At 44.6% G+C, this 13,183-nt stretch overlaps 1 protein-coding gene across 2 annotated transcripts in view; it reads left to right on the forward strand.

Moving 5' to 3' along the window:
- LOC139541679 (tumor protein p63-regulated gene 1-like protein) overlaps window positions 1–13,183 on the forward strand; it is a 78,932-nt gene that overhangs the window by 16,858 nt on the left and 48,891 nt on the right. For both annotated transcript variants that reach the window (XM_071346603.1, XM_071346604.1), the window contains one exon: window positions 7,312–7,488. In XM_071346603.1, coding sequence (XP_071202704.1) covers window positions 7,312–7,488 — 177 coding nt within the window. The remainder of the gene's footprint in view (window positions 1–7,311; window positions 7,489–13,183) is intronic.

Here is a 13,183-nt window from a genome sequence, read left to right on the forward strand (position 1 = left end):
TTCACATCTTCTTTAGTGAAGCAAAGACATTTAGGGACAGGGGAGAAAATGCAACAACTCAAAATTAAACGGGACAGATTTTCTAATGACATCAGGAAATAGAAAAGCTGTGAAAACGACCCAACATGTTTCTGATAATATTTCAGTTCATGTTGTATGTGGTTGAAATACTATCAGCTGTTATGATGCTGATAAAGACAGTACCTTTACAGACGGTCCCTAACTGTGGTTGAAATACTATCAGCTGTTATGATGCTGATAAAGACAGTACCTTTACAGACGGTCCCTAACTGTGGTTGAAATACTATCAGCTGTTATGATGCTGATAAAGACAGTACCTTTACAGACGGTCCCTAACTGTGGTTGAAATACTATCAGCTGTTATGATGCTGATAAAGACAGCACCTTTACAGACGTTCCCTAACTGTGGTTGAAATACTATCAGCTGTTATGATGCTGATAAAGACAGCACCTTTACAGACGGTCCCTAACTGCACATTCACATTCTCTCAAGATGCTGAAAAAAAAGATTTTTATTTCTCCACTCTTGTTCCCAAGTACATTTGGTGTATATTTTTACTGCAATAAATACTTAATTATGCATGAGTTAATATTAATTAGGCTACAGTGGCAACAACAAATATGTGAACCCTTTGGAATTTCCTGGATATCTGCATGAATTTGTCATAAAATTAGATCTGATCTTCATCTAAGTCACAACAACAGACAAACACAGTGTGCTTAAACTAATAACACACAAACAATTATACATTTTCATGTCTTTATTGAACACACCGTGTAAACATTCACAGTGCTGAGTGGAAAAAGTATGTGAACCCTTGGATTTAATAACTGGTTGACCCTGATTTGGCAGCAATAACCTCAACCACATGTTTTCTGTAGTTGTAGATCAGACCTGCACAACAATCAGGAGGAATTTTGGACCATTCCTCTTTACAAATCTGTTTCAGTTCAGCAATATTCTTGAAATGTCTGGTGTGAACCGCTCTCTTGAGGTCATGCCACAGCATCTCAATCGGGTTGAGGTCAGGACTCTGACTGGGCCACTCCAGAAGGCTTATTTTCTTTTGTTGAAGCCATTCTGTTGTTGATTTACTTTGTGTTTTGTATCTTTGTCCTGTTGCATCACCCAACTTCTGTTGAGCTTCAATGGTCGGACAGCCTAACATTCTCCTGCAAAATGTCTTGATAAACTTGGGAATTCATTTTTCTGTCGATGATAGCAAGCTGTCCAGGCCCTGAGGCAGCAAAGCAGCCCCAATCCATGATGCTCCCTCCACCAGACTTTACAGTTGGGATGAGGTTTTGATGTTGGTGTGCTGGGCCTTTTTTTCTCCACACATAGTGTTGTGTTCCTTCCAAACAACTCAACTGTAGTTTCATCTGTGCATAGAATATTTTGCCAGTAGCGCTGTGGAAAATCCAGGTGCACTTTTGCAAACTTCAGACGTGCAGCAATGTTTTTTTTGGACAGCAGTGGCTTCTTCCATGGTGTCCTCCCATGAACACCATTCTTGTTTAGTGTTTTACGTATCGTAGACTCGTCAACAGAGATGTTAGCATGTTCCAGAGATTTCTGTAAGTCTTTAGCTGACACTCTAGGATTCTTCTTAACCTCATTGGACATTCTGAGCTGTGCTCTTGCAGTCATCTTTGCAGGACGGCCACTCCTAGGAGTGTTGTTTGAGGCTGGCATGGTTCACATCAGGCAATGCTTCTTGTGAATAGTAAACTCAAATGTTGTGAGTGTTTTTTATAGGGCAGGGCAGCTCTAACCAACATATCCAATCTCGTCTCATTGATTGGACTCCAGGTCAGCTGACTCCTGACTCCAATTAGCTTTTGGTGTCATTAGCCAAGGGTTTCACATACTTTTTCCCAACCTACACTGTGAATGTTTAAATGATGTATTCAATATAGACAAGAACAATACAATAATTTGTGTGTTATTAGTTTAAGCACACTGTGTTTGTCTATTGTTGTGACTTAGATGAAGATCAGATCAAATTTTATGACCAATTTATGCAGAAATCCAGGTAGATCCAAGGTGTCACTGCATGTGAGAGGTTACAGATTTCATATTCCATTTAACTAATCTGGACAGTAGGCTACAGTTCCCTTGACCTATTTGAAGTTCCTGTCTTGTACAGTGCATTCTGAAAGTATTCAGACCCCTTGACTTTTTCCACATTTTGTTACGTTACAGCCTTATTCTAAAATTGATTAAATTATATTTTTTCCTCATCAATCTACACACAATACCCCATAATGACATCACAATACCCCATAATGACAAATTACAATACCCCATAATGACATCACAATACCCCATAATGACATCACAGTACCCCATAATGACATCACAGTACCCCATAATGACAAAGCAGAAACAGGTTTTTCGACATTTTAGCAAATGTATGAAATAAAAAAACTGAAATATTACATTTACATAAGTATTCAGACCCTTTACTCAGTACTTTGTTGAAGCACATTTGGCAGTCTTCTTGTGTCTGATGCTACAAGCTTGGCCCACCTACAGTACCAGTCAAAAGTTTGGACACACCTACTCATTCAAGGGTTTTTCTTTATTTTTACTATTTTCTACATAATAGAATAACAGTGAAGACATCAAAACTATTAAATAACACATATGGAAATGTGTAGTAAGCTAAAAAAAAGTGTTAAACAAATCAAAATATATTTTAGATTCTTCTAAGTAGCCACTCGTTACACACTCTTGGCATTCTCTCAACCAGCTTTACCTAAAATTCTTTTCCAACAGTATGGAAGGAGTTCACACATATGCTGAGCACTTGTTGGCTGCTTTTCCTTCACTCTGACTCATCCCAAACCATTTCATTAGAGTTACCAGCCTGGAGGTGTGTTGGGTCATTGTCCTGTTGAAAAACAAACGATAGTCCCACTAAGTGCAAACCAGATGGGATGGCGTATCACTGTAGAGTACTGTGGTAGCCATGCTGGTTAAGTGTGCCTTGAATTCTAAATATATCACTGACAGTGTCACCAGCAAAGCACCATCACACCTCCTCCTCCATGCTTCACGGTGGGAACTACACATGCAGAGATAATCCGTTCACCTACTCTGCGTCTCACAAAGACACGGCAGTAGGAACCAAAAATCTAAAATTCGGACTCATCAGACCAAAGGACAGATTTCCACTGGTCTAATGTCCCATCTTATTATTGGTGTCCTTTAGTAGTGGTTTCTTTGCAGCAATTCAACCACGAAGGCCTGATTCACGCAGTCTCCTCTGAACAATTGATGTTGAGATGTGTCTGTTTCTTAAACTCTGGGAACCATTTATTTGGGCTGCAGTTTCTGAGGCTGGTAACTCTAATGAACTTATCCTCTGCAGCAGAGGTAACTCTGGGTCTTCCTTTCCTGTGGCGGTCCTCCTGAGAGCCAGTTTCATCATAGTGCTTTGCTTTCTCTCTGCTTATTGGAGCTGTTCTTGCCATAGTATGGACTCGGTCTTTTACCAAATAGGGCTATCTTCTGTATACCTTGTCACAACACAAATGATTGTCTCAAATGCATTAAGAATGAAAGAAATTCCACAAATGAACTTTTAACAAGGTACACCTGTTAATTGGAATGCATTCCAGGTGACTACCTCATGAATCTGGTTGAGAGAATTCCAAGACTGTGCAAAGCTGTCATCAAGGCAAAGGGTGGCTACTTTGAAGAATCTCAAATATAAAATATGTTATGATTTGTTTAACACTTTTTTTGTTACTACATGATTCCATATGTGTTATTTCATAGTTTTGATGTCTTCACTACTATTCTACAATGTAGAAAATAGTAAAAATAAGGAAAAGCCCTTGAATGAGTACTGTACGTTTGTCCAAACTTTTGACTGGTATAGTATATTTGGAGAGTTTCTCCCATTCTTCTCTGCAGATCCTCTCGAGCTCTGTCAGGTTGGATGGGGAGTGTCGCTGCACAGCTATTTTCAGTTCTCTCCAGAAATGTTCGATCGAGTTCAAGTCCTGGCTCTGGCTGAGCCACTCAAGGACATTCAGAGACTTGTCCCAAAGCCCCTCCTGCGTTGTCTTGGCTGTGTGCTTAGGGTCGTTGTTCTGTTGGAAGGTGAACCTTTGCCCAAGTCTGAGGTCCTGAGGGCTCAGGAGCAGGTTTTCATCAAGGATCTCTCTGTACTTTGCTTCGTTCATCTTTCCCTCGATCCTGACTAGTCTCCCAGTCCCTGCTGCTGAAAAACATCCCCACAGCATGATGCTGCCACCACCATGCTTCACCGTAGGGATGGTGCCTGGTTTCCTCCAGACGCGATGCTTGGCATTCAGGCCAAAGAGTTCAATCTTGGTTAAAACAGACCAGAGAATCTTGTTTCTCATGGTCTGAGAGTCCTTTAGGTGTCTTTTGGCAAAATCCAAGTGGGCTGTCATGTGCCTTTTACTGAGGAGTGGCTTCCGTCTGTCCACTCTAACATAAAGGCCTGATTGGTGGAGAGCTGCAGAGATGGTTGTCCTTCTGGAAGATTCTCCCATCTCCACGGAGTAACTCTCGAGCTTTGTCAGAGTGAACATCTGGTTCTTGGTCACCTCCCTGCCCAAGGCCCTTCTCCCCCGTTTGCTCGGTTTGTCTGGGCGGCCAGCTCTAGGAATAGTCTTAGTTAATCCAAACTTCTTCCATTTAAGAATGATGGAGACCATTTTGTTCTTGGGGACCTTTAATGATGCAGAAATGTTTTGGTACCCTTCCCCAGATCTGTGCCTCGACACAATGTCTTGGGGCTCTTTGGACAATTCCTTCAACCTCATGGCTTGGTTTTTACTCTGACATGCACTGTCAATGGTGGAACCTTTATATAGACAGGTGTGTGGCTTTCCAAATCATGTCCAATCAATTGAATTGACCACAGGTGGACTCCAATCAAGTTGTAGAAACATCTCAAGAATGGTCAATGGAAACAGGATGCACCTGAGCCAAATTTCAAGCCTCATAGCAAAGGGTCTGAATACTTATGTATATTTTATTTTTATTTTTAATTAATGTGCAGAAATGTCTAAAAACCTGTTTTCTCTTTGTCATTATGGGATTTTTTGTTGTTGTTGGTATTTAATCAATTTTAGAATAAGGCTGTAACATATTAAAATGTCAAGGGGTCCGAATACTTTCCGAATGCACTGTAAATAGAAGAAGAATGATACATTTATGGATTTTAAGGTTCTTTTCGCTTTATTCAACCTTCCCTTCAGCCACACAATACTGAATGACCCTGAACCCACCGCGGATGTAACCTTGGGGACTGCGGGTTATGAATCAACCCGCCCAGCACTAGTCTGTGTGTCTGTTGTTTAATTCACTGATTGGCTGGAGTGAGTGTGTGTCTGTCTAATTCACTGATTGGCTGGAGTGTCTGTGTGTCTGTTGTTTAATTCACTGATTGGCTGGAGTGTCTGTGTGTCTGTTGTTTAATTCACTGATTGGCTGGAGTGTCTGTTGTTTAATTCACTGATTGGCTGGAGTGTCTGTGTGTCTGTCTAATTCACTGATTGGCTGGAGTGTCTGTGTGTCTGTTGTTTAATTCACTGATTGGCTGGAGTGTCTGTGTGTCTGTTGTTTAATTCACTGATTGGCTGGAGTGTCTGTGTGTCTGTTGTTTAATTCACTGATTGGCTGGAGTGTCTGTTGTTTAATTCACTGATTGGCTGGAGTGTCTGTGTGTTTGTTTAATTCACTGATTGGCTGGAGTGTCTGTGTGTCTGTTTAATTCACTGATTGGCTGGAGTGTCTGTCTAATTCACTGATTGGCTGGAGTGTCTGTGTGTGTGTCTAGTTCACTGATTGGCTGGAGTGTCTGTGTCTAGTTCACTGATTGGCTGGAGTGTCTGTCTGTGTGTGTGTGTCTAGTTCACTGATTGGCTGGAGTGAGTGTGTGTGTCTGTTTAATTCACTGATTGGCTGGAGTGCCTGTGTGTCTGTTTAATTCACTGATTGGCTGGAGTGCCTGTGTGTGTGTCTAGTTCACTGATTGGCTGGAGTGTCTGTCTGTGTGTGTGTCTAGTTCACTGATTGGCTGGAGTGCCTGGTAGTAATGAATCTTCTTCTGCTCTAGAAGAAGAGGAAGAGTTCATACTCTGTGTTGTTATCTGACTTGTTCAGTGGTCAAAATGGAAGTTGTTTGGAAAAAGTTTGTGGAAAATGTGTTAATTTCAGTTACCAGAACAGCTGTAACGTTTTATCGGTACCAGATAATTCAGTTATTATAAAGGATGATTTTATTATTATATATTTATTATTTATATATTGTCTACATGTTATAAAGTGGTCTGAATGGGGAGGGGGAAACTGAAAACTAGCTGTTATTGGCAGATCCGTAGTGGATATTTTTTGTTTCCGCGAACAGATTTGAATAGCGGAGAAGTTGACCGAGATGTCATACCCACTCACTTTTTTTGTTGTTGTCTTAAGTTGTTCGGAAAAGTGGTCGAAATTCAGTTGTTTATAAAATGGTAGAGATAATGTTGTTGATGCGGTTACTTGAACAGCTGTAACGTTTGATCGGTACCAGATAATTCAGTTATTATAGAGGAGGATTTCAATACGCTTTAACTTTTTTTTCCTCCTAGTTATTGGCAAAGAGGTCAATGTAGCTGATTTTAGTTTTTGTCAAAAGTGACATCATTTACAGTGAATGTTGGAAGTGATGATGTCACAATGGGGAGCTTTAAAATGTTGGAAAAACATTTCCATTAAAGTGAATAAAAACAAACAGTTGAATAGTTTAAAAAGTATAAAAGATATAAAAAAAAGTTGTATGCAAGCAACCTAATCCAGATCAGTCTACACGTTATAAAGTGGTCTGAGTGGGGAGGGGAAAACAGAAAACTAGCTGTTATTGGCAGAGAGATTTGGAACTCTCTTTCTTATTGGTCTATTAACTAATTGATCACCTGGTGATGTCACAAGGCAGGCCAAAACTCTATCCCATCAAAACAAGCTGAAATTTCAGGCAGTCTTTTCAAACAGCTCTTACACGTAAAGGGCATTATCATAATTTTCACAGTATTATTCCAATCTCATAGTGTTGGAAATCACTTTATTGACTGCACTGGGCCTTTAAAGGTCATTTCCAATTGTGCCAATAAATGCAGTGTTTACCGTGAATGCAGTCTCCGCTAACGCGGAAAACATTGCCTTTCAATTTAAAACGCGCTGTAATGCTGAACTTCCGCGATGCAGATTGAGTAGAGCCCTTACTTTGTTAAGTAAATGATAAATACTTAACCTCTATTCTCCAGGGTTGACCATTGGAACAACGAGAAAGAGCGTGTCGTTCTGATCACAGACACCTCCCTGCTGGTCTGTAAGTACGACTTCGTCATGCTCAACATTGAGCAGATACAGAAAATCCCTCTCAACTTCATAGACCGCATCTCCCATGGCAACTTCAGCTTCCCTCAGCGGTCTCTCCTCATGTGAGTACCCCTCTCCTCCTCTCCTCTCTCCTCCTCTCTCCTCCTTTCCTCCTCCTTTCCTCTCCTCCTCACGTGAGTACCCCTCCCTCTCCTCCTCTTCTCTCAACTCCTTTCCTCTCTCCTCTCCTTTCCTCCTCCTCTCCTCTCCTCACGTGAGTACCCCTCCCTTCCATCTCCATCACTCTCTCTCCTCTTCCTCCTCCTCCTCCTCCTCCTTATCCCTTTCCCTCCTGTCCAATAGTCATCTACAATCATTTCCCCTGCCCAACTATTAGCAGCAATGCTTTCTAACAGCTGGTTTTGTCCGTGTTCATATTTCCATAGGCCTACAAATAATAAACAGCCTGTATTAGCTGTTGTCATCTCAACTGTTAATACTCTATCTCTGTATATTCAGGGCCAGAGGACCGATTCTGACTTAGGAATGTACACCTTTCCTACGCACTTCTCAGTATTTGTTATTCAGGCTTACCTTATTCAGTCGCATAACGTTTGCTCTGCAGGTTTGGCTACCTCGTGCTCTCTGAATACATTTCATTTAACCACTAAAAACTCACTTGCTGGTCAACAGCTTTTCTTTTTTTATGAAGGAGTGGATCCGCTTTATGATTGTGGACAGATGGTTGTTTCCATCAATGTAATTGTCTGTTTCATTTCCAATCCTCCATATATTTTTGGGGTAAATATATCTACATACATACATACATACATACATACCTACCTATATATACACAGTTGAAGTCGGAAGTTTACTTACACCTTAGCCAAATACATTTAAACTCAGTTTTTCAGAATTCCTGACATTTAATCCTAATAAAAATTCCCCGTCTTAGGTCAGTTAGGATCACCACTTTATTTTAAGAATGGGAAATGTCAGAATAATAGTAGAGAGAATGATTTAGTTCAGCTTTTCTTTCTTTCATCACATTCCCAGCGGGTCAGAAGTTTACATACACTCAATTAGTATTTGGTAGCATTGCCTTTAAATTGTTTAACTTGGGTCAAACGTTTCGGGTAGCCTTCTACAAGCTTCCCACAATAAGTTGGGTGAATTTTGGCACATTTCTCCTGACAGAGCTTGTGTAACTGAGTCAGGTTTGTAGGCCTTCTTGCTCACACACGCTTTTTCAGTTCTGCCCACAATTTTTTTATGGGATTGAGGTCAGGGCTTTGTGATGGCCACTCAATACCTTGACTTTGTTGTCCTTAAGCCATTTTGCTTAACGTATTAACAGTGGTTGGAGGTGGAAGTATTAGCAGTGGTTGGAGGGGGCAGTATTAGCAGTGGTTGGAGGGGGAAGTATTAACAGTGGTTGGAGGTGGCAGTATTAGCAGTGGTTGGAGGTGGCAGTATTAACAGTGGTTGGAGGTGGCAGTATTAGCAGTGGTTGGAGGGGGAAGTATTAACAGTGGTTGGAGGTGGCAGTATTAACAGTGGTTGGAGGGGGAAGTATTAGCAGTGGTTGGAGGGGGAAGTATTAGCAGTGGTTGGAGGGGGAAGTATTAACAGTGGTTGGAGGTGGCAGTATTAACAGTGGTTGGAGGGGGCAGTATTAGCAGTGGTTGGAGGTATTAGCAGTGGTTGGAGGTGGCAGTATTAACAGTGGTTGGAGGTGGCAGTATTAACAGTGGTTGGAGGGGGCAGTATTAACAGTGGTTGGAGGGGGCAGTATTAGCAGTGGTTGGAGGGGGCAGTATTAACAGTGGTTGGAGGAGGCAGTATTAACAGTGGTTGGAGGTGGAATTATTAGCAGTGGTTGGAGGTGGCAGTATTAGCAGTGGTTGGAGGGGGAAGTATTAACAGTGGTTGGAGGGGGAAGTATTAACAGTGGTTGGAGGGGGAAGTATTAGCAGTGGTTGGAGGTGGCAGTATTAGCAGTGGTTGGAGGGGGAAGTATTAGCAGTGGTTGGAGGTTTTAGCAGTGGTTGGAGGGGGAAGTATTTGCAGTGGTTGGAGGGGGAAGTATTAACAGTGGTTGGAGGTGGCAGTATTAGCAGTGGTTGGAGGGGGAAGTATTAGCAGTGGTTGGAGGGGGCAGTATTAGCAGTGGTTGGAGGTGGCAGTATTAGCAGTGGTTGGAGGGGGCAGTATTAGCAGTGGTTGGAGGGGGCAGTATTAACAGTGGTTGGAGGGGGCAGTATTAACAGTGGTTGGAGGGGGCAGTATTAACAGTGGTTGGAGGGGGCAGTATTTGCAGTGGTTGGAGGGGGCAGTATTTGCAGTGGTTGGAGGGGGAAGTATTAACAGTGGTTGGAGGGGGCAGTATTAACAGTGGTTGGAGGGGGCAGTATTCAGTGGTTGGAGGTGGCAGTATTAGCAGTGGTTGGAGGGGGCAGTATTCAGTGGTTGGAGGGGGCAGTATTAACAGTGGTTGGAGGGGGCAGTATTAGCAGTGGTTGGAGGGGGCAGTATTCAGTGGTTGGAGGGGGCAGTATTAGCAGTGGTTGGAGGTGGCAGTGTTCAGTGGTTGGAGGTGGCAGTATTAACAGTGGTTGGAGGGGGCAGTATTAACAGTGGTTGGAGGGGGCAGTATTAGCAGTGGTTGGAGGGGGCAGTATTAGCAGTGGTTGGAAGTGGCAGTATTAACAGTGGTTGGAGGTGGCAGTATTTGCAGTGGTTGGAGGGGGAAGTATTAGCAGTGGTTGGAGGGGGCAGTATTAACAGTGGTTGGAGGGGGCAGTATTAGCAGTGGTTGGAGGGGGCAGTATTAACAGTGGTTGGAGGGGGCAGTATTAGCAGTGATTGGAGGTGGCAGTATTAGCAGTGGTTGGAGGTGGCAGTATTAGCAGTGGTTGGAGGGGGCAGTATTAGCAGTGGTTGGAGGGGGCAGTATTAGCAGTGGTTGGAGGTGGCAGTATTAGCAGTGGTTGGAGGGGGCAGTATTAACAGTGGTTGGAGGGGGCAGTATTAACAGTGGTTGGGGGGGGCAGTATTAGCAGTGGTTGGAGGGGGAAGTATTAACAGTGGTTGGAGGGGGCAGTATTAGCAGTGGTTGGAGGGGGCAGTATTAACAGTGGTTGGAGGGGGCAGTATTAGCAGTGGTTGGAGGGGGCAGTATTAACAGTGGTTGGAGGGGATAGTATTAGCAGTGGTTGGAGGGGGAAGTATTAACAGTGGTTGGAGGGGGCAGTATTAGCAGTGGTTGGAGGGGGCAGTATTAACAGTGGTTGGAGGGGGCAGTATTAACAGTGGTTGGAGGGGGCAGTATTAACAGTGGTTGGAGGTGGCAGTATTAGCAGTGGTTGGAGGGGGAAGTATTAGCAGTGGTTGGAGGTGGCAGTATTAACAGTGGTTGGAGGGGGCAGTATTAACAGTGGTTGGAGGGGGCAGTATTAACAGTGGTTGGAGGGGGCAGTATTAGCAGTGGTTGGAGGGGGCAGTATTAGCAGTGGTTGGAGGTGGCAGTATTAGCAGTGGTTGGAGGGGGAAGTATTAGCAGTGGTTGGAGGTGGAAGTATTAGCAGTGGTTGGAGGTGGCAGTGTTCAGTGGTTGGAGGTGGCAGTATTAACAGTGGTTGGAGGGGGCAGTATTAACAGTGGTTGGAGGGGGCAGTATTAGCAGTGGTTGGAGGGGGCAGTATTAGCAGTGGTTGGAAGTGGCAGTATTAACAGTGGTTGGAGGTGGCAGTATTTGCAGTGGTTGGAGGGGGAAGTATTAGCAGTGGTTGGAGGGGGCAGTATTAGCAGTGGTTGGAGGTGGCAGTATTAGCAGTGGTTGGAGGGGGCAGTATTAACAGTGGTTGGAGGGGGCAGTATTAGCAGTGATTGGAGGTGGCAGTATTAGCAGTGGTTGGAGGTGGCAGTATTAGCAGTGGTTGGAGGGGGCAGTATTAGCAGTGGTTGGAGGGGGCAGTATTAGCAGTGGTTGGAGGTGGCAGTATTAGCAGTGGTTGGAGGGGGCAGTATTAACATTTGTTGGAGGGTGCAGTATTAACAGTGGGTGGGGGGGGCAGTATTAGCAGTGGTTGGAGGGGGAAGTATTAACAGTGGTTGGAGGGGGCAGTATTAGCAGTGGTTGGAGGGGGCAGTATTAACAGTGGTTGGAGGGGGCAGTATTAGCAGTGGTTGGAGGGGGCAGTATTAACAGTGGTTGGAGGGGGCAGTATTAGCAGTGGTTGGAGGGGGAAGTATTAACAGTGGTTGGAGGGGGCAGTATTAGCAGTGGTTGGAGGGGGCAGTATTAACAGTGGTTGGAGGGGGCAGTATTAACAGTGGTTGGAGGGGGCAGTATTAACAGTGGTTGGAGGTGGCAGTATTAGCAGTGGTTGGAGGGGGAAGTATTAGCAGTGGTTGGAGGGGGCAGTATTAGCAGTGGTTGGAGGGGGAAGTATTAACAGTGGTTGGAGGGGGCAGTATTAGCAGTGGTTGGAGGGGGAAGTATTAACAGTGGTTGGAGGGGGAAGTATTAGCAGTGGTTGGAGGTGGCAGTATTAGCAGTGGTTGGAGGGGGAAGTATTAGCAGTGGTTGGAGGTTTTAGCAGTGGTTGGAGGGGGCAGTATTTGCAGTGGTTGGAGGGGGCAGTATTAGCAGTGGTTGGAGGTGGCAGTATTAGCAGTGGTTGGAGGGGGCAGTATTAACAGTGGTTGGAGGGGGCAGTATTAGCAGTGGTTGGAGGTGGCAGTATTAACAGTGGTTGGAGGTGGAAGTATTAACAGTGGTTGGAGGTGGAAGTATTTGCAGTGGTTGGAGGGGGCAGTATTAGCAGTGGTTGGAGGTGGCAGTATTAGCAGTGGTTGGAGGGGGCAGTATTAACAGTGGTTGGAGGGGGCAGTATTAGCAGTGGTTGGAGGTGGCAGTATTAACAGTGGTTGGAGGTGGAAGTATTAACAGTGGTTGGAGGTGGAAGTATTAGCGGTGGTTGGAGGGGGCAGTATTAGCAGTGGTTGGATGTGGCAGTATTAACAGTGGTTGGAGGGGGCAGTATTAACAGTGGTTGGAGGGGGCAGTATTAGCAGTGGTTGGAGGTGGCAGTATTAGCAGTGGTTGGAGGGGGCAGTATTAGCAGTGGTTGGAGGGGGCAGTATTAGCAGTGGTTGGAGGGGGAAGTATTAACAGTGGTTGGAGGGGGCAGTATTAGCAGTGGTTGGAGGGGGAAGTATTAGCAGTGGTTGGAGGGGGCAGTATTAGCAGTGGTTGGAGGTGGCAGTGTTCAGTGGTTGGAGGGGGCAGTATTAGCAGTGGTTGGAGGGGGCAGTATTAGCAGTGGTTGGAGGGGGCAGTATTAGCAGTGGTTGGAGGTGGCAGTATTGGCAGTGGTTGGAGGGGGCAGTATTAACAGTGGTTGGAGGTGGCAGTATTAGCAGTGGTTGGAGGGGGCAGTATTAGCAGTGGTTGGAGGTGGCAGTATTAACAGTGGTTGGAGGGGGCAGTATTAACAGTGGTTGGAGGGGGCAGTATTAACAGTGGTTGGAGGTGGCAGTATTAGCAGTGGTTGGAGGGGGCAGTATTAGCAGTGGTTGGAGGTGGCAGTATTAACAGTGGTTGGAGGTGGCAGTATTAACAGTGGTTGGAGGGGGCAGTATTAGCAGTGGTTGGAGGTGGCAGTATTAACAGTGGTTGGAGGTGGCAGTATTAGCAGTGGTTGGAGGGGGCAGTATTAGCAGTGGTTGGAGGGGGCAGTATTAGCAGTGGTTGGAGGGGGCAGTGTTCAGTGGTTGGAGGGGGCAGTATTAGCAGTGGTTGGAGGTGGCAGT

Source organism: Salvelinus alpinus, chromosome 16, assembly GCF_045679555.1.
Source record: "Salvelinus alpinus chromosome 16, SLU_Salpinus.1, whole genome shotgun sequence".
Taxonomy (NCBI): domain Eukaryota; kingdom Metazoa; phylum Chordata; class Actinopteri; order Salmoniformes; family Salmonidae; genus Salvelinus; species Salvelinus alpinus.